The 21211-nt window shown below is 39.3% G+C and overlaps 1 protein-coding gene across 2 annotated transcripts in view; it reads left to right on the top strand.

Annotated features, from left to right (window-relative positions):
- The window catches only part of LOC139408680 (WD repeat-containing protein 5), a 31681-nt gene that overhangs the window by 7580 nt on the left and 2890 nt on the right, over positions 1–21211 (top strand). For both annotated transcript variants that reach the window (XR_011634313.1, XM_071152867.1), the window contains exons 2-11: positions 646–774; positions 1150–1258; positions 4618–4691; positions 4783–4872; positions 17614–17703; positions 17837–17920; positions 19593–19648; positions 19822–19868; positions 20733–20808; positions 21093–21126. Coding sequence is in view for 1 of the 2 variants with exons in the window: in XM_071152867.1 (XP_071008968.1) it covers positions 703–774; positions 1150–1258; positions 4618–4691; positions 4783–4872; positions 17614–17703; positions 17837–17920; positions 19593–19648; positions 19822–19868; positions 20733–20808; positions 21093–21126 (732 nt within the window). In the remaining variant the exon portion in view is untranslated. The remainder of the gene's footprint in view (positions 1–645; positions 775–1149; positions 1259–4617; positions 4692–4782; positions 4873–17613; positions 17704–17836; positions 17921–19592; positions 19649–19821; positions 19869–20732; positions 20809–21092; positions 21127–21211) is intronic.

Here is a 21211-nt window from a genome sequence, read left to right as displayed (position 1 = left end):
ACATAATATGCACACTCCCTCATCTGATTGGTCGAGTAGATGGGTCTTCTGACTTTGGCTGTGGTAACTAGTGACAACCCATGGTGAACTCCATGGTGAATGAAATGTCTGATTAACTCCACCAACGGAGTTTAGCAGAGACCAGGCTTTGTTGAATTCTTCTCTGACGACATAGATTTGCCCAAGGTCAATACATTAAAAAAACTGTCCTCTCTAGTTGTATGCCTTTCTTTGCTGAAATCCATACTTTTTCATTAAATGTTTATCAAATACAACCACCAACTGTTTGCTCATTGCTGTTCCTCTAAGATGGCAACTCAGCACAAATGCGCATGTGTCAATTGAATCTCAACAAAGAAACAGTCTGGTTAATTGGTTAAGGTTTTATTAATAAGTATTGATTTCAGCAAACAAAGGCACACCTACAGAGAGGACAAACATGGGTACAAGTTAAGCGTTTCATAAGAAGTTTTTGTTGTTGAAGTATTGACCTTTGGAGAATCGACGTGGTCAGAGCTGAGTTCCACAAAGCCTGATTTCAGCTCAACTCAGTTGGACTTCATCAGAAACTTCCTTCAGCATGGAATTGAGTTTAGTCGGCTACATCTTGGCATAATGAACATTCCTTTCTGCTCTCTTTTGCAGTCTGGTTGTCCCACGTGCTTTCACGAACCAATCCCACTCGGCTCCATCACTATCACCATGGCAACAGAGGAGAAGAAACCAGAAACTGAGGCCACTAAAACGTCATCTGCATCTGCCAGCCAGAGTAAGGTATGGGTTCATGCTTGCCCTCATTGTTGCCAGATAGCGTGACAGCTGTCTGCAGGTATGGCTCCTGGTAACTGCATGTCACGTTAGAATGATTCAATCTGACGGAAGACAATGGCTAGCCTTATTACCATTCAAATGTTTTTCCTATGGATTTGTACAGATAGGCTACTACCCCAATGGTTCGCTGGGACCTGCGTTGATGAAACCTCTGTCACTTGATACTTAAAGATACCATGTAGCCAGATTGTCCTTTGTCTCTGCTATTTACATAGTGTCTGATTCTTTTTTTTTTTTTAACAGATAATTGCCTTAAATGCTTCTACAGATATCAACTGAACTGCTTTCCTGTTCCAAATGTTTACTTCCCTTATTTAGTCGGCACCAGTCAAGCCCAACTACACCCTGAAATTCACCTTAGCCGGCCACACAAAAGCAGTTTCGTCTGTCAAGTTCAGTCCCAGTGGAGAGTGGCTCGCCAGTTCATGTAAGTTTTTATGATGAGTGCTTTAGGTGGGCTTAGAACAGTAGGTTTACCGAATACTGCTATTAGGCTTGTAACTTTGCATGTACATGTTGTTGTAGAATAAAATGTATAACATTTAAGTAAATGCAATGTTCTTTCAATGTAAATGATCTGATAACTCTTGCATGATAACTAGAGGAAGGCACAGTTAGACATGCTCCGGAACTTTGGCGACTTTAAACCTCCTGCTTTGGGCTGGATGTGTAGTTCATACTGTACATGCATAATCTATGAGCAGAATTACTGTTTTAACTAAATTAGACATGAAATCCCTAGTTTGAAAGTGACAGTTTTTATGGAAGATATGCTGCGCCGCCCCCCTAGCAATTCAAGTTCCAGAGAGCGAACAATGACGTGGTGCACAAATCTGCACATATGTGATTTAGTATGCAATTTTGCTTTTTGGCTCACGAGCGATACTTTCAGAACTACGGGCTAAAAAGTATACCAAAGTACCAGAGAATTTCAAATCGAATATCCAAACAGACTTTAGTATTCCATTACTTACGAGAGTATTAATTTAAAAATAATAATTATAGGCCTTATAACAAAGAAAAGGCTTTGTCTTTGCGCCATACAAGTCTATAGCCTATCATGACATTTGACATTAATTTAATAAACCAAATCTTGACCGTTTGTTTTGACGGGCACTGCATAAAAACGACACGTGTAGCCTGCGCAGGTGTGAAACGTGTCAGGCGATCAAAGCTGAACTACAATCAGAGGCTCCATATGTAGCCTAGCAAGTGAAGTGGGATATTTCGAATCAGTGCAAAATGGAATTAAAACTACGGAATTAAGTTACCTTAATGAGAAGCAGTAGGCTACAACGAGCAACCAACAGGTTGGCTGTTGTTAAACTTGAATGGAGTTGATGTAGACAAGGATGGAGAGCGCAGCAAAACCGCCTCAGTTAGCCTTGCTAGTTGGCTAACTTAGCTGGTTAGCATAGCTAGCTTCTTTACGTCGATTTGAGGCAGTCAAAACAGGCACTACCAGATATAGGGCTGGGAATTGCCATGGACAATATAATTTAATTACAATATTTGGGTGCCGATATGTATTCTCACGATTGTATTGCGATTTGATGTTCCAAACATATTGCTCACTATATGTCTGCTGCAGAGAGACGAGAGAGCATGAGAAAATGAGTCTTGATCATTCATGGAAATTGCTGGAAACATGTTGGCTCAAACAATTTAAAAAGATGGAGAACAAAAGAAATACCATAGTTTTGGCGCAGGTGTGGGCGACTAGCGCCAACATCGCTACCTTTTAAAAATGCAAATCGACACTTGGAGTTTATATAATATCGCGATACAGTGCCTTCAGAAAGTATTCACACCCCTTCAGATTTTGTTGTTACAACCTGAATAAAAAAAAATATTACATTGATATTTATCACTCACCTACACACAATACCCCATCATATCAAAGTGGAATTATGTTTATATAAATGTTTACAAATTAATTAAAAATGAAAAGCTGAAATGTCTTGAGTCAACAAGTATTCAACCCCTTATGTCAAGCCTAAATAATGTCAGGAGTACAAATGTTCTTAACAGGGCACATAATACGTTGCATGGACTCACTCTGTGTGCACAATAGTGTTTAACAAGGTTTCTGAATGACTACCTCATCTCTGTACCCCACACATACAATTATCTGCAAAGTCCCTCAGTCGAGCAGTGAATCAAACACAGATTCAACCACCGACCAAGGAGGTATTCCAATGCCTCGCAAAGAAGGGCACCTATTGGTAGATGGGTAAAAAAAGTAAACATTAAATATCCCTTTGAGCATGGTGAAATTATTAATTACACTTTAGATGGTGTATCAATACACCCAGTCACTACAAAGATACAGGCATCCTTCTTCCTAAATTAGTTGCCGGAGAGGAAGGAAACCGCTTAGGGATTTCACTGAGGTCAATGGTTATTTTAAAATTTAGAGTTTAATTGCAGTGATAGTTTTCTCCTATGGATGGATCAACAACATTGTAGTTACTCCCCAAAAATAACCTAATTGACAGTGACAAGAAAGAAGCCTGCACAGAATGAAACTATTCCAAAACATGCATCCTGTTTGCAGTAAGGCACTCCAAAATAGTGTGGCAAAGAAGTTAGCTTTATATTCAGGTCATAAAGTTATGTTTGGGGCAAACATAACATGTCATTGTGTACCACTCTAAATATTTCCAAGCATGGTGGTGGCTGCATCATGTTATGGGTATGCTTGTCAATGGCAAAGACTAGTGAGTTTAGGATAAATGGGAACGGAATAGAGCTAAGCACAGGCAAAATCCTAGAGGATAACCTCGTTGTCTGCTTTCCAACATACTGGGTGACAAATTCACCTTTAAGCAGGACAATAACCTTTTAAAAAAACTAATTGTGTTAAAATCTAAGGCAAGACTTAAATTGGTGTCTCGCAATGATCAACAACCAACTTGACAAAGCTTGAAGAATTGTGAAAATAATACTGTTCTTCAAATATTGTGCAAAGCTCTTAGACTTACTCAGAAAAAGTCACAGCTGTAATTGCTGCAAAAGGTGATTCTAACATGCATTGACTTTGGGTTGAATACTTATCTAATCAAGATAAACTTCGCATTTTAGTGTCCTTTTGTTGTCCCCAGCACAAGGTGTACCTGTGTTTTTAAAAATATATTTGTTCAATATATACATTCAATGTTGTCATACCTGTTGCCTATATCCTTTTGATGTTTGCTTTCTCACCAAACACAAGGAAGAAAGAGGGGTGTATATATATGGAGCACAGTGCATGTAAGATTTGTGAGTGTGATTTGATGGACATTGGTGCTTGCATGTACAGTTCCTTCAGAGTATTCACACCCCTTGACAAAAACCCCCAATGAAATCCATTGTAATCCTACTTTTTAACACAACAAAATGTGGAAAAAGTCAAGGGGGTGGGAATACTTTCTGAAGGTGCTGTATGTAACGGATATTCCATCACTAACCAGATAGTATGACATGCTATGGCAGCAAGAATATTGTCTGACTAGTGCAAATATGGCTACTTTCTCTCTCCCTCCTGTCTCACATAGTGCTGCTCTGTTTGCTACTGCAGCAGGGTGGGGGAAGGGCAGCGGCTGGTGTCTTTCCCTAGTTGTGCAGCAAGTGCCCAGGTTTTTAAGAACGTTTCACAAAAAACACATGTATTTTGGCTATCGGGATATCCCAAAAAAACTAAACATTATTCTAGTGGTGAAAATATTTCAAATGCCCATCCCTAATGAAAGCACTATATTTCAATAGAAAATGCTTATGTAACCTGTCTTGAAATATGTTTTACAGCTGCTGACAAACTGATAAAAATTTGGGGAGCTTACGATGGAAAGTTTGAGAAAACAATATCGGGACACAAACTTGTGAGTTCAAGCTTCCATTTCTATATATATTTGTATGGATATGCCTCTAGTGTGGCACAAACCAAGTTGCCCTTTCACTTGTCATCTGCAGGGGATCTCAGATGTCGCCTGGTCCTCAGACTCCAACCTCCTGGTTTCAGCATCTGACGACAAGACTCTAAAGATCTGGGACGTCAGCTCGGTAAGAGGCAGGATGGGGAGGTTATTCTCAGAAATATAGAATAAGGGGGCTGGTTTGGAGATGACATAGAACAGACATGCTTCTGTATTAGGCTAAGAAATTATTCTCAAGTATTTTATTTTCTCTGTTATGGTGTGAGCACTGAAAAGACATGCATTATTGTTGCTGACACTCCGCTGTTCAGATGAACGGAATTAACACTCTATAATGTGCACCACTGCAGCGATCAACTCAAACTGCAGTGTGTAGCTACGGGTAAAGTCATTCAAAGCATATACTTTATCACTCAGGATGTAACTTTCCAGTGCTACTATTTTTGCCATGTAATGTTATGAAATAGTAAATTCAGTTGAAGATGCTACATGTAGAATGTCTCACCCATGTGGAAGCTAGGTGAATTGCAACAACACTTAAGCTGAATATAAACAAACAAACAAACAATCAATCAATGTATTTATAAAGCCCTTTTTATATCAGCCAGAACCTAGGAAGAAACGTAGAGAAGAACCAGGCTCTGAGGGGTGACCAGTCTTCTGGCTGTGCCGGGTGGAGATTATAACAGAACATGTTCAAGATGTTCAAATGTTCATATATGACCAGCAGGGTCCGATAATAATAATCACAGTGGTTGTAGAGGGTGCAACAGGTCAGCACCTCAGGCGTAATGTCAGTTGGCTTTTCATAGCCGATCATTCAGAATTAGAGACAGCAGGTGCGGTAGAGAGAGGTTTGGGACAAGGTACTACGTCCAGTGAACAGGTCAGGGTTCCATAGCCACAGACAGAACAGTTAAAACTGGAGCAGCAGCATGACCAGGTGGACTGGGGACAGCAAGGAGTCATCAGGCCAGGTAGTCCTGAGGCATGATCCCAGGGCTGAGGTCCTCCGGGAGGGGAGGGAGACAGAGAATTAGAGAGAGCACACTTAAATTCACACAGGACACTGGATAAGATGGGAGAAATACTCCAGATATAACAGACTGACCCTAGCCCACCGACACAAACTATTGCAGCATAAATACTGGAGGCTGAGACAGGAGGGGTCGGGAGGTACTATGACCCTGTCAGACTTTCCCCCTTCCCTGCATCCCATTTCCCCGCAACATGTGGAGACTTGGTGGTTGTGGAAACTAGTGGATAACACTTGCGCTTGAGTGTTTTACTTTGTTTCATCCACCAGCTTCAAACAACTGAAAATACAATATTTTTTTGTTATTGAAAATATATTTCACAGCGATTTTTAGATTGTACAATGATTCTGTACACTATGAATTGCTTGTTTTGTTACAAACTGAAATTATTTCTGTGGCTATAATTTCAGTTTTCAATTTATTTGGATGTTTTGTGATTTGGATGTAGACTGTTGATGGAAAAGTAGCCCTATGTGGTGCAATGGAGGCCTTGATGGTATAAGCCAGTGCAGACATAACTGTCATTTGATAAAACTGTTAAAAATAAATGTAGATGGGTCTTGGATTGAGGGGTGAAGGTGGTCAGGGGTTGTCAACTGGTGGCCCGTGAGCCAAATTCAGCCAGCGGGCTATTTTATTTGCCCCTCAAGTTCTCTGAGTAAAAAATAAAATAAAAAATAGGTTGTAATAAAATAATGGTACTTATTGAAAAAATCACGATTCTCTAGAAAAGGTTGGCCTTAATGCAAATCTAAGCCCAGCTCATGATACTTAAATATAAAGGCAAAAATACTGTTACTGTAAAAACGTGATTTTTTGTTTGTTTTATTTCCAATATGCAAATGGATGGAATTGGTCAAACTCGCAGTTTAATACATGTACAAAATCATCCTCTTTTCCTAAAATCACGATGGTCATTACTTTTATTTATTTACATGAAAGGGGAGGTTAACTTGGCTCCAGACAATCGATCTGAGATCGACTTAAGTTTCAGTTATGCCAAACATGTCTCAGCATTTAATTTTTTTTATATAAAGCTAGAGAATGAGAAATACCGGAGTTTTTGCACAGGTACAGCCGACTAGTGCTAGCTAACGTTAACTGCCGTGTAAATTTTATTTTACAAATATTTTTTTACAATCTATTTGGAGTTATAGACTATAATATTGTACACAATAATATTGTAATACTCTACTGTATACATTTTTCCTTCATCATGATCAGTTTGTTATAACCAGTTTTAGGAGGACGTGTCATTACCCCTTCCTTCACCCGACAGTTGGCTGCCCATCTGATAATGGCTGCTCAAAACTATATTGAAACTAATTTCACTCATATATGTAGCCTAAAGACAGGTTTCAATTGACAATAGTCTGATGGGTGACAATATTTTCAATTGTGAATGAAGACACTGAGGGAACAGAGCAGCGTGTGAAATTGACAAAGGGAATGGAGCTTACCAAAATAATAACTTTTTTCTAATCCTAGGTTCATGCAGGCCAGACATTTATTTATATTACATATCAGAAAGAGCATATTATAAGGTTTTTAAAATAACTGCTTTTGCCAAACAACTCAAAACATTTAGCAAATGAGCTCTATTTCAAAATGTAACTTTTTCCAAAGATGACTGCGGTTCCATGTATTCAACACCTGAGCACTCACGGCTGCATATAGGCAAGGAAGTGCAGACTTGTAACATAATAAAACTTAAAATATGCTATTCTGTTATTTTCTTACCAGCTGACTACACCAGGCGCGCACATATGTTGTTTATGTCCATCCACACCTGACGTGATCAGGACCGCAGGTAGAAATATGAAAAAGACCTCTGAACCAACTATATTGATTTGGGGACATGTCGTAAAGCATTAAACATTCGTGGCAATTTAGCTAGCTAGCTTGCTGTTGCTAGCTAATTTGTCCTGGGATATAAACATTGGGTTGTTATTTTACCTGAAATGCAAAAGTTCCTCTGACAATTAATCAACAGATAAAATGGTAAACCGAGTTAGTTTCTAGTAATCTCTCCTCCTTCAGTCTTCTTCTTTGGACTTTGTAGTGGTTAGCAACCAATTTTAAGGTGCATTACCACCACCAACTGTACTGGAGTGTGAACCTCAGTTCATCTTTCAATCACCCATGTGGGTATATGCTCCTAAAAACCAATGAGGAGATGGGAGAGGCAGGATGTGCAGCGCGTCACGAGTAGACCCAAGTTCTATTTTAGCGCCTGGCTAGGCTCATGAGCAGTTTGGATGCAACAATTGAATAACATGTGTATGGTCAGTGTGTTAGGTTCATAATGTTTAAGACCTGCCAAAATAATGGATTAACACTTGAGTTGTGTAGTTTAGCATGTTTTTTTTATTTTTTACATAGCCTACAGTAACAAACTAATGAAGATCCTATTGTATTCTTAGATTTTTTTCGTATTCTGTGACCTTCATAAACACAACCAAAGGATTTATTAGAATGTTGACGCTTAAACAACTGGGAATTGGCTCAGAATGTGATGGCTAGAGGCCCGGCTTTTCTAGTGTAAAAAAAGACAACATTGAATAATCAACAGCAAATACATATAGGGCTGGGCGATGTGGCCAAAATATCAGATCACAATGTTTTTCAAGTTGACGGTATTTTATGTTTTTGAATAATAGAAGTTCTACAAGAATTTATTATGAAACCTTCCCACACCTGGATTGTAGAATATTTAACTTTCTTAAAATTCTTCAAACTTTGTCAAGTTGGTTGTTGTTCATTGCTAGACAGCCATTTTCAAATCTTGCTATAGAATTTCGAGCCGATTTTTAAAGAGAACTGTAACTAGGCCACTCAGGAACATTCGATGTCGTCTTGGTAAGCAACTCCGGTGAATTTGTCGCCCAGAGTCTGTTTGAAAGTAGCCTGAACCAGGTTTTCCTCTTGGATTCTGCCTGTGCTTTGCTCTATTCCATTTATTTTTATCATAAACTGCATAGTCCTTGCCGATGACAAGCATACCCATAACATGATGCAGCCACCATCATGCTTGAAAATATGAAGAGTGGTACTCAGTGATGTTGGATTTGCCACAAATTATAACACTTTGTTTTCAGTACATAAAGTTCATGTCTTTGCCACATTTTTAGCAGTTTTACTTTAGTGCCTTATTGCAAACAGGATGCATGTTGTGGAATATTGTTGTTCTGTGCCGGCTTTTCTCTCTGTCATTTAGCTTATTATTGTGGAGTAACTACAATGTTGTTGATCCATCCTAAGTTTCCTGATATCACAGCCAATAAACTCTGTTTTAAAGTCACCATTGGCCTCATGGTGAAATCCCTGAGTTGTTTCCTTCCTCTCCGACAACTGAGTTAGGAAGGACACCTGTATCTGTGTAGTGACTGGGTGTATTGATACGCCATCTGAAGTGCAATTAATGATTTCACCATACTCAAAGGGATATTCATGGGTTTTTAAAAGTGTGGTTGACTCTGTTTTGAAATTCACTGCTTTACTGAGGGACTTTACAATTATCTGTATGTGTGGAGTACAGAGATGAGGTAGTCGTTCATAAATCATGTTAAACACTATTATTGCACACAGAGTGAGTCCATGCAATTTATTATGCTCAATAAAGATTGCAAAATTGTGGTTCATGAACTGATACATTTTAAATTATTGCAACCAATAGAATGTTATATATGGGGATGCAACCATCCCAGCTCTGCAGATTTTTCTACGAAGAGACAGAATCATTAGATCATTTGTTTTGGTACTGTCCATATGGAGCTTGTTTTTGATTGCATGTTCAGGAATAGATGAAGAATTGCAACATTTACCTGGAGCTAACTCTGCAAATAGCACTGCTGGGTGATTTGAAAAGTCATAGTAAATCGATCAATAATATAATAAATATTTTTGCTTAAGTATTATCTTTAATTTACAATCTGTAGAAACTATGAGAATAGAAAGATTCAGAACTTTTGTGAAACAGCACAGTTGATAAATATATGTTCAATAGAAATCAAAACTGGATGGTGTTCAGAGATAGATGGGAGGGGTTGAGTGGAGCTGAAAGGGGGTGACTAAAAACAACAAGATAACTCATGTCAAATTTACTGCGTCCTTAAAATGTATGTAGGTTCAGAACTTATGTGAAACAGCACAGTTCACCTTCACTTGTTCCACATTTTGTTACGTTACAGCCTTATTTATTCTAAAATGTATTATTGTGTTTAACCCCCTCAATCAATCTACACAAAATACCCAATAATGACAAAGCAAAAACAGACTTTCTGAAATTTTTGCTCATTTTATTGAAAAAACAAACAAAACGTAGCACTAAAGTATTCAGACCCTTTGCTCAGTACTTTGTTGATGCACATTAGGCAGTGATTACAGCCTCGTCTTCCTGGGTATGACGCTACAACCTTGGCACACCTGTATTTGGGGGAGTTTCTCCCATTCTTCTCTGCAGATTCTCCCAAGCTCTGTCAGGTTGGATGGGGATCTCAAGGCTGATCAATGGAAACAGGATGCATCTGAGCTCAATTTCAAATCTCATAGCAAAGGGTCTAAATACTTATGCAAATGAGGTATTTTTGTTTTTATTTTGAATACATTTGTAAATATTTCTTAACCTTTTTTTACTTTGTCATTATGTGGTATTGTGTGTAGATTGATGAGGGGGAAAAATTAATTTAATCAATTTTAGCTTAGGTTTGTAAGGTAACAAAATGTGGAAAAAGGAAGTCAGAATACTTTACGAATGATTTATAGATTATATTAGTACCAGTCAGGTTTGGACACCACCTCAACCCCTGGAATTTCTTTGCTTTTTTACTATTTTCTACATTGTAGAATAATAGTGAAGACATCAAAAGTATGAAATGACGCATGGAATCAATTAGTAACCAAAAAAGTTAACAAATTAAAATATATTATATTTAAGATTCTTAAATAGTAGCCACCCGTTGCCTTGATGAAAGCTTTGTACACTCTTGGCATTCTCTCAACCAGCTTCATGAGGTAGTCACCTGGAATGCCTTTCAAATGAACAGGTGTGCCTTGTAAAAAGTTAATTTGTGGAATTTCTTTCCTGGGTACATGGGACGCTAGCGTCCCACCTGGCCAACATCCAGTGAGATTGCAGAGCGCCAAATTCAAATACAGAAATACTCATTATAAAAATTCAGAAAACAAAACATATTTTACATAGGTTTAAAGATTCACTTCTTGTGAATCCAACCACTGTCAGATTTTAAAAATGCTTTACGGCGAAAGCATACTTTACGATTATTTGAGAACATAGCCCAGCAGACAAATCATTACAAACAGTAACCACCCAAGTAGAAGAGTTACACAAGTCTGAAATAGAGATACAATGAATCCCTTACCTTTGATGATCTTCATATGGGTGCACTCAAGACATTCATTTACTCAAATGTTCCTTTTGTTTGATAGTCTCTCTATATCCAAAAACATCCATTTATTTTGCATTTTCTTCAGTAATCTACAGGCTCAAACGCAGTCAAAACAGGCAGACAAAAAAATCGAAGTTGTATCCATAGGGTTCTTAGAAACATGTCAAACGATGTTTATATTCAATCCTCAGGTTGTTTTTAGCCTAAATGATCTATAATATTTCAACCGGACAATAACATCGTCAATATAAAAGGTAAATAAGAAAGGCACTCTCTCGGGATTGCGCATGGAAAAAGCTCTGTGACATGTCAGGGTCCACTCATTCAGACTGGTCTTACTCCCTCATTTATCAGAATACAAGCCTGAAACAATTTCTAAAGACTGTTGACATCTAGTGGAAGGCATAGGAACTGCAATTTGATTTGAGTCCTGATTCAATGGATACTGTAATGGCATTGAATAGAAAACTACAAAAACTACTTCCTGAATGGATTTATCAGGTTTTCGCCAGCCAAATCAGTTCTGTTATACTCAGACACTGTTTTAACAGTTTTGGAAACTTTAGAGTTTTCTATCCAAATATACTAATAATATGCATATCTTATCTTCTGGGGATGAGTAGCAGGCAGTTGAATTTGGGCATGCATTTCATCCGGAAATGAAAATACTGCCCCCTGTCACCAAGAAGTTAATGCGTTTGAGCCAATCAGTTGTGTTGTGGCAAGGTAGAGTTGGTGTAAAAGACCAAGTCCATATTATGGCAAGAACAGCTCAAATGAGCAAAGAGAAACGACAGTCATTACTTTAAGACATGAAGGTAAGTCAATCTGGAAAATGTTAAGAACTTTGAAAGTTTCTGCAAGTGCAGTTGCAAAAAAACACCAGGCGCTATGATGAACCTGGCTCTCATGAGGACTGCCACAGGAAAGGATGACCCAGAGTTACATCTGCTGCAGAGGATACTTTCATTAGTTACCAGCCTCAGAAATTACAACCCAAATAAATGCTTCAGAGTTCAAGTAAGACACATCTCAACATGAACTGTTCAGTGGAGACTGCATGAATCAGACCTTCATGGGTGAATTGTTGCAAAGAAACCACTACTAAAGGACACCAATAAGAAGAAGAGACTTCCTTGGGCCAATAAACACGAGCAATGGACTTTAGACCGGTGGACGTCTGTCCTTTTTAGTCCGAGTCGAAATTTGAGATTGTTGGTTCCGACCGCGTGTCTTTTGTGAGACGCAAAGTAGGTGAACGGATGATCTCTGCATGTGTGGTTCCCACCGAGAAGCATGGAGGAGGAGGTGTGATGGTGTGGGGATGCTTTGCTGGTGACCCTGGCAGTGATTTATTTAGAATTCAAGGCACACTTAACCCGCATGACTACCACACTATTCTGCAGCAATACGCAATCCCATCTGGTTTGCGCTTAGTGGGACTATATTTAGTTTTTCCACAGGACAATGGCACAACACACCTCCAGGCTGTGTAAAGGCTATTTCACCAAGGAGAGTGATGTGCGGCATCGGATGACCTGGCCTCAACAATCACCCGACCTCAACCCAATTGTGATGGTTTGGGATGAGTTAGCCCGCAGAGGGAAGGAAAAGCAGCCAACAAGTGCTCAGCATATGTGGGATCTCCAAGACTTGGAAAAGCATTCCAGGTGAAGCTGGTTGAGAGAATGCCAAAAGTGTGCAAAGCTGTTGTCAAGGCAAAGGGTGGCTACTTAGAAGAATTTAAAATGTATTTAGAATTGTTTATGACTTTTTTTGGTTACTATGTTTCCATATGTGTTATTTCATAGTTTTGATGTCTTAACTATTATTCTACAGTGTAGTAAAAATAAGGAAAAACCCTTGAATGAGTAGGCGTGTCCAAACATTTGACTGGTGGTGTGTGTGTGTGTGTGTGTGTCGGAAAGTATTCAGACCCCTTCCCTTTTCCACGTTTACCTTACAGCCTTATTCTAAAATTGATTAATTGAAAAAAAAATTTTTTTGACATTTTTGCATATTTCTTTTCAAAATAAAAAAACAGAAGGGGAGCGAAGAGTAAACCAGTAGTGCGTAAGCTTGAAAAAAATTGACATTACACAAGGCAGTTGCACATTTAACATTTAAATACTGTTAAAGAAGGTAAAGTAAAAACCCAAACCGGTCCATTCATCGATACCGGTGTGTGTGTGTGTATAGTAAAATACGGTATACCGCCCAGCCCTAAATACACATCACCAAATATACATCTGTACACAAATTGCACTGGAAGGAGTGGGATAAAGTGCAGACAATGGAAAAGAAAAAAGCAGCGTACAACAATGAATCAAGTTTTATTCATTAGAGTAATGAGGGAATATGTTTAGACTGAACTGGGGTCCACTGGGCACGTGACCGGCTAAAACAGGTGAATGTGGAGCGCTCTGCTCAAATCAAACTAATCTGTGCCACCGGGTCATATTGTCAACATAGCAGCACAATGCATCGTTCAGAAATATATTAATGTATTTTCTATAAAATGTTTACTAAAACAAATCCCTGACTGCAGGGATAAAGGACTTCCTGCTTCCTCTTGCCGAGTGGGATGCAGAAGCATCTACTGTAACGAATCAGCTCTCATCCCTTGAGATTTTACTGGCTTTAATCTGAGCACTTTCCCTTTACAGTGTGGCAAGGCTTGAACAACATGTTACCAACAATTCAGTCCATTTCTATTTTGGTGGGGAACAAGGTGAACTTTAAGTCACCATGGAAACTGTAGCACCTCAGGGTAGCCTTAACATTAGTTATCTGCATCTAGTGAAGACCCAGTGGGCAAAATCAGGTTGAAAAAACATCAGTATGATATCTTATTCTGATCGAAACTGGCTTCTTTTTAATTTATTTTTGCTTACCAGAATATTACGTATTTTTCTGACCCCCATACGACCAGTTGGTCATAATGTTAGTAGTAACAACCTGACTACAGTTTATTACGTACTGTAAAAAGTATTGCAGAGGATATAGTTGGATGTTGAAAACCTTGTTCATTACATTTCTGTGTTTCCCGTAGTCACCAATTAAAATTTAAATCTGCAACATATTCTTACATTTTAAAGTAGATCAAGAAAAGATCTACATCAATGTTTTTGCACATCTGCATACAGTAATTGTTTCATAATTCACCCACAGACATTACATGCATAGAAAGACTGGGACGGGGTGTATATAAAAGCCCATTGTTTTAATTTCTGAATGATTACTGAGAGTGGTGTGATGGTGTAGATCCTCATCAAGGACCTTTTAGCATAGATTGCGATTTGGAGCGTAGTAGCCCTCTTGAAAATTGGTGTGATGGGTCAGATCTGCAGTTGAAGAGAATCATTACAACTTCATCAATTATAGATTTTAAAAGAACTAGAAAAGGACATTCATAAAGACACTGTGGACTCGGCCGTTGAAGAAGTTTGTGGCACTTATAGCTTCAAAATAGAGCAACTAGCTCATGTACATACTTTGCGTCCTCCACCACGGAGGTCAGGGGCATATTTTAGGACTTTCCGGGGGGCCAACGGTAGATCGACCTCCTGAGTTGTATGGCTTTTCATGACACTTACTGTAAGCATAATAAGAGAAGAAAATGTATGAATGATTGGCATAATGTCGGCATGCAGGACAGAACAGTAATGCGCAGTATAATATCTTTAACAGTCATAGTCTACTAAAAATGTCTCATTGTTTGTCAAATGTTTCAACTTTTCACATTTACTTACCAACTACAATTGAGCACACACATGTGGTGGCAAAGGCATATTTGTTCCTCTGACCCTTCATATTGAAGTGGGACATTTAATTCATTGGCCATCAATCTGAAATATTTTAAGAGGATAACAAAATGAAATAGCAGTTGGATAATGAAACGTTTTAGCTAATCCTTAATGGTAAGGTTTTGCTTTAATCCTAACACGTTTATATAAACACACCGCTCCATAATCCTGAGGACATTGTCTCGGACAGAGGCTCCATAATCCTGAGGACATTGTCTCGGACAGAGGTTCCATAATCCTGAGGACATTGTCTCGGACAGAGGTTCCATAATCCTGAGGACATTGTCTCAGACAGAGGTTCCATAATCCTGAGGACATTGTCTCGGACAGAGGTTCCATAATCCTGAGGACATTGTCTCGGACAGAGGTTCCATAATCCTGAGGACATTGTCTCGGACAGAGGTTCCATAATCCTGAGGACATTGTCTCGGACAGAGGCTCCATAATCCTGAGGACATTGTCTCGGACAGAGGTTCCATAATCCTGAGGACATTGTCTCGGACAGAGGTTCCATAATCCTGAGGACATTGTCTCGGACAGAGGTTCCATAATCCTGAGGACATTGTCTCGGACAGAGGCTCCATAATCCTGAGGACATTGTCTCGGACAGAGGTTCCACATATTGAGGACAGCTTGGCAGTCTTAAAGTCAAATTTAAAAATGTGAAGTGCGTAAAGAGGCAATAAATATTTTTTTCTAAAGTTATATCATTCCCACAACACATTGTTAGAAATGGGTGTAATTGGCAAATCTCTTCTGCAACGTGGAACGTTTGAGTTTGGCTGAGCGACGGGGAATGAGCAAGGGAGAAACTAGACATGACTCTCAGGTATATTTGACAGATATCAAAAGGTCAAAACGTTAGCTAAGTTAGCTAGCTACAACCAATGGCTCCAGCAGTTAAAACTGTACATTTACAATGTCCATGGAGGATTAGCCAGGGGGTAACGTTTGCCAGCTAAAATAGCAAATATTTTCCCCAACAAACCGCCGCTAATTCAGGTGCAATAATTTCGGGGGTAATTATTGATGGAAATGAATGCCATTTAAAAAGCAGGGTTTTGTAAATCCTGGTGGATTGTAGTAGGATACTGAAATAAGGCTGGCCTACTTGTTTGTTAAATTCTGTATTTTGTCATAATAGAACATCAAAACAGCATTCTGAAAATGTGCAGTACAATAAACAGTGCAATTTGCTAACAAAGATTACTATTAGAAGCCAACACAGCAAGCTATATCATTAATTAAACCATTATTTAATTGTACTGCAGTTGTACTGTATTTTAAAGGCAGTGAAATGTTATAATGGGTATCCTGTATTATTGTGCATGTTTATCTTATGCTGGTTGCCTAGAAAAAAATGTGGAAGTGAATGTGCACATTTCAATTGGGTGGACTGCAACTTTGAAAAACACTACCATAGCCTGTAGTAAAAGCATTTTATAGCGTCCAGAAAAAAAATCTAAATCAGGGACCATCTCTATAGCTATAGGACTGCAGAGACTGTCACAAATTCGATGACTTGGAGGTTAAATATATCACTTCATTGTTTTAGTTTTTTTATTGATATTTCATCACCTGCTGAATAATAACCTAAAATGGCCCTACTCCTTAAAACGTTAATCTGTCCAGATAAACTGAAGTGGACTCTGACCGACTACCATTAGCTGGAGCCCAGAGTAATATTATTCTGTCGGACTTGGGAAGAGCTCAGCCCATATGAAGCCCCCCTGAGTCCGAGTCCACGCCAAGTCCCCCGGGTCTCAAACAGAATAGGCCCGAGCCCAGTACAGTACGCCACGAGGCCCGAGCCCAGTACAGTACGCCACGAGGCCCGCTTTGGTGCGCTCTGTCAGCTGTTTGCCAAGTGTGCAAAGCTGAATCATGTAAGCCCTGCTGAAAAATAACATTCACTACAATTTGAATAATTGTTCTAGTGTCTTATATGCAATGGGGGCATGGCCTACAAACACTATGGACATGTTTATATAAACGCAACGATTTTACAGCGCTACAGTTCATATTTGGAAATCAGTCAATTTAAATGAATTCATTAGTTCCCAGTTGATGGATTTCACACAGATATCAATCAAAATAAGATGTTTTTTTATGTCTAAATGACTTCATGAAAAAACCATCTTAATCTGGTTGTGATTTGGTTATAAGACATCTCGACCCGATTTCAACTAATAAAAGACGTCTTTATCATGTCAAGCCCACTGGGTAGGGATTTTTTCCCCCCGCCCACGTTGTCATGGTATTAAAAGGATAATGTGAGATTTTGGCTACTTTTCTACTTACCAAGAGTCAGATGAACTCATGAATACAATTCTTATGTCTCTGCGTCCAGTATGATGGAAGTTAAGAGGTAGTTTCCCAAGCCAATGCTAACTAGCTGTAGCGCAATGACTGGTAGGAAGTCTGCTGTTCTGGTAGACTTCCAGGCATTGCACTAATGCTATTCAGCGATGTCTCCTTAAACTACCTTCAACTGTTTTCTCTGCAGTTGCATCATAATCGCTACTTCGAGACCCTCCATGCCGTGGATGTTGGATCGACCATAATGAGCTCATACTGTGAACATGTTTAATTTAAACACACTCATTCCCTATTGCAGGGGAAATGTTTGAAGACATTGAAAGGCCACAGCAACTATGTCTTCTGCTGCAACTTTAATCCCCAGTCCAATCTCATCGTGTCTGGATCAGTGAGTCCTACCTACTAATGCAGCATTGCTATTGTAATATTTTTTACATAGAAAAGGTTATTGCCAACCCTGATTTCTACCAAGGAGTGATGAATATTTGTTGCTGTGTGTGCTAACATTAGTTCTCTTCTAGTTTGACGAGAGTGTGCGGATATGGGATGTTAAAACCGGCAAATGCTTGAAGACCCTGCCGGCCCACTCTGACCCAGTCTCTGCAGTAAGAGACTATGCACATGCACCTTCAATGAACCTAAAAACAATGTACTTCAGATAATAGATTTTTCTGCTTATGAGCTTATAGTTGATTATCACACCATCTGGTCAGTGTGCATTCAGAAAGTATTCAGACCCCTTGACTTTTTCCACATTTTTTACATTACAGCCTTATTCTAAAACGGATTACGTTTTTTTTACCCCTCATCAATCTACACACAATACCCCATAATGACAGTGCAAAAACAGGTTTTATTAATTTTTGCAAATGTATAAATAAAAAAACAGGAATTTACAGAAGTATTCAGACCCTTTACTTTTTTGAAACACCTTTGGTAGCGGTTGTAGCCTTAAGTCTTTTTGGGTACACCTGTATTTGGGGAGTTTCTCACATTCTTCTCTGCAGATCCTCTCATATAAGTCAGGTTGAATGGGGAGCATTGCTGCACAGAGATGTTTGATCGGGTTCAAGTCCGGGCTCTGGCTGAGCTACTCAAGGACATTCAGAGATTTGTCCCGAAGCCACTCCTGCATTGTCTTGGCTGTGTGCTTATGGTTGTTGTCCTGTTAGAAGGTGAACCTTCACCCCAGTCTGATGTCCTGAGCGCTTTGGAGCATGTTTTCATCAAGGATCTCTCTACTTTGCTCCGTTCATTTTTCCCTCGATCCTGACTAGTCTCCTAGTCCCTGCTGCTGAAAAACATCCCCACAGCATGATGCTGCCACCACTATGCTTCACAGTACGGATGGTGCCAGGTTACCCCCAGATGTGACGCTTGGCTTTTAGGCCAAAGAGTTCAATCTTGGTTTGATCAGACCAGAGAATCTTGTTTCTAATGGTCAGAGTCTTTAGGTGCCTTTTGGCAAAATCCAAGTGGGCTGTCAGGTGCCTTGTACTGAGGAGTGGCTTCTGTCTGGCCACTCTTCCATAGGGGCCTGATTGGTGGAGTGCTGCAGAGATGGTTGTCCTTCTGGCACTGTACATCTCCCATCTCCACAGAGGAACTCTAGAGCTCTTTGAGTGACCATCGGGTGCTTGGTCACCTCCCTGACCAAGGCCCTTGTCACCCAATTGCTTAGTTTGGCCAGGCAGCCAGCTCTAAGAAGAGTCTTAGTGGTTCCAAACTTCTTCCATTTAAGAATGATGGCAGCCACTGTGTTCTTGGGGACCTTCAATGCTGCAGAAATGTTTTTGTACCCTTCCCCAGATCTGTGCCTCGACACAATCCTGTCTCGGAGCACTACGGAAAATTCCTTCGACCTCATGGCTTGGTTTTTGCTCTGACATGAACTTTCAACTATTGGACCTTATATAGACAGGTGTGTGCCTTTTCAAAATCATGTCCAATCAATTGAATTTAACACAGGTGGACTCCAGTAAAGTTGTGGAAACAGGTCAAGGATGATCAAAGGAAACAGGATGCACCTGAGCTCAATTTCAAGTCTCATCGCAAAGGGTCTGAATACTTATGTAAATAAGGTTTCTCTGTTTTTTTTTTTTATAAAAAAAACTTTCTTCACCTTGTCATTATGGGGTATTGTGTGTAGCTTGCTGAGGAAATGTGTTTATTTAATCAATTTTAGAAGAAGGCTGTAACAACAAAATGTGGAAAAAGGGGTCTGAATACTTTCCGAAGGCACTGTACATCTCTAATCTGCTCTATGTTGCTGTGTAGGTCCATTTCAACAGAGATGGCTCATTGATTGTGTCTAGCAGCTACGATGGCCTCTGGTGAGGGATTAAAAAAATATATATATTTTGTTGAATGTACTTTGCCTGTAAGTGTAACTTAATGACCTAAAAGAACATCTGCGTTTTAATGATGGCCAATTTAACATAAATATGGGGAGTGTTTGGATATCATTTGAGAAATGTATTGACGTTAATATCTTCTCTGTCCATAGCCGAATCTGGGACACAGCATCGGGACAATGTCTGAAAACACTAATTGGTAAGCTTCACCAGCCAGAATGGCAGCATCTGTAACCAGGTTTCAATCCAACCATTTTTATTTGTTTGCATATCAGATAAAAATGTCTCAACAGGCCTGATGGAAACTATCAAATTGTTGGTACATTTCCTAAATTTGGACAAAATAAAATACGCTAGACGGGTGAATCATTTTCTTGTCTGTTATTAGATCATGTGACAAATTGCAGTGTTAACTATTTATTGTGGAATAACCATCATATCGACGTAAATTTGTAGTCACGCGATCGTATGTTGTGTCGTCCCACTACCTGGACTTAAAAAGCATGCACAGTCTATTAGGCTACAGATCAAACAAGTTCTGATGAACTTCACAGGGTGGTGAAAGTGGAAGGTGATGAGTTAGATGCTGCTTTCCTCAACAGATATCCAGGGTGTTCATGTTTATGCTGGTGACATGATGATTGATTATTGGCTGTCAATTGACAAATAAAAATGATCCTGCTCTTATTTCTAATCTCATCATGTATCCGCTGCACTAGAGCGCATGCTAAGACCATAGTGGGCACTTTTGCTGTTCATCACAGAATTCTTTGTTGTGCCAAAACCATCAATGGAGTTATAAATTGGATGGAAACGCATAGAATGTCTGTTTTTTAAATTCTGTTAATGAAAAGTTATATGACAACATGCTTTTTGTGTGGCCTACGTCATTACGCACAGCTTTTTATTCACAAGATGCCGTTGCTGGTAAAATGTGCATATTCTGTGTGAATATTCTAATATTTGCTTATGTTTTCATACATTTCATTTTTTTCTATAAATTTATGGGAAATATAAAATTGTCTAGTATTTTTCTGTGAGTGAATTCTTCGGTCTTTTGCAGATGATGACAACCCCCCGGTGTCATTTGTGAAGTTCTCCCCAAACGGCAAATACATTCTGGCTGCCACATTGGACAAGTGAGTGTTAGATTATCAGTAGAGAACTGTCACTTTCCATTAAACTCAGTAGGATATGACATGTGCACAGTACCACGGCATCTTTGTCACGTGCTACTGCACCAGTAGAGGGCCCTATTGGACTGTCTAGTACCACTAGACCAAAGCGTTTCATTTGGGAAGGAACGCTCAAGCAAATCTACAAAAAAAAGACTTCTTCATCACTCATAAATGCTAATTAATGATTCACCATCGTTTCTGTTGGGATGCTGTCTTCTAATGGGGATTATTATTATTTATTTTAGCACCCTGAAGCTTTGGGACTACAGCAAAGGAAAGGTAAGATATGTCTTCATGTTCCAACCATGGTGTTGTGGAATGCTCTTGATTCAAATGTTTCAGTTCTCTTCAGTAAGTGTTCTCC

This window comes from Oncorhynchus clarkii, chromosome 5 (assembly GCF_045791955.1).
Source record: "Oncorhynchus clarkii lewisi isolate Uvic-CL-2024 chromosome 5, UVic_Ocla_1.0, whole genome shotgun sequence".
Taxonomy (NCBI): domain Eukaryota; kingdom Metazoa; phylum Chordata; class Actinopteri; order Salmoniformes; family Salmonidae; genus Oncorhynchus; species Oncorhynchus clarkii.
The sequence above is the reverse complement of the archived record's forward strand: the minus strand, read 5'-3'. Positions and strand labels throughout refer to the sequence as shown.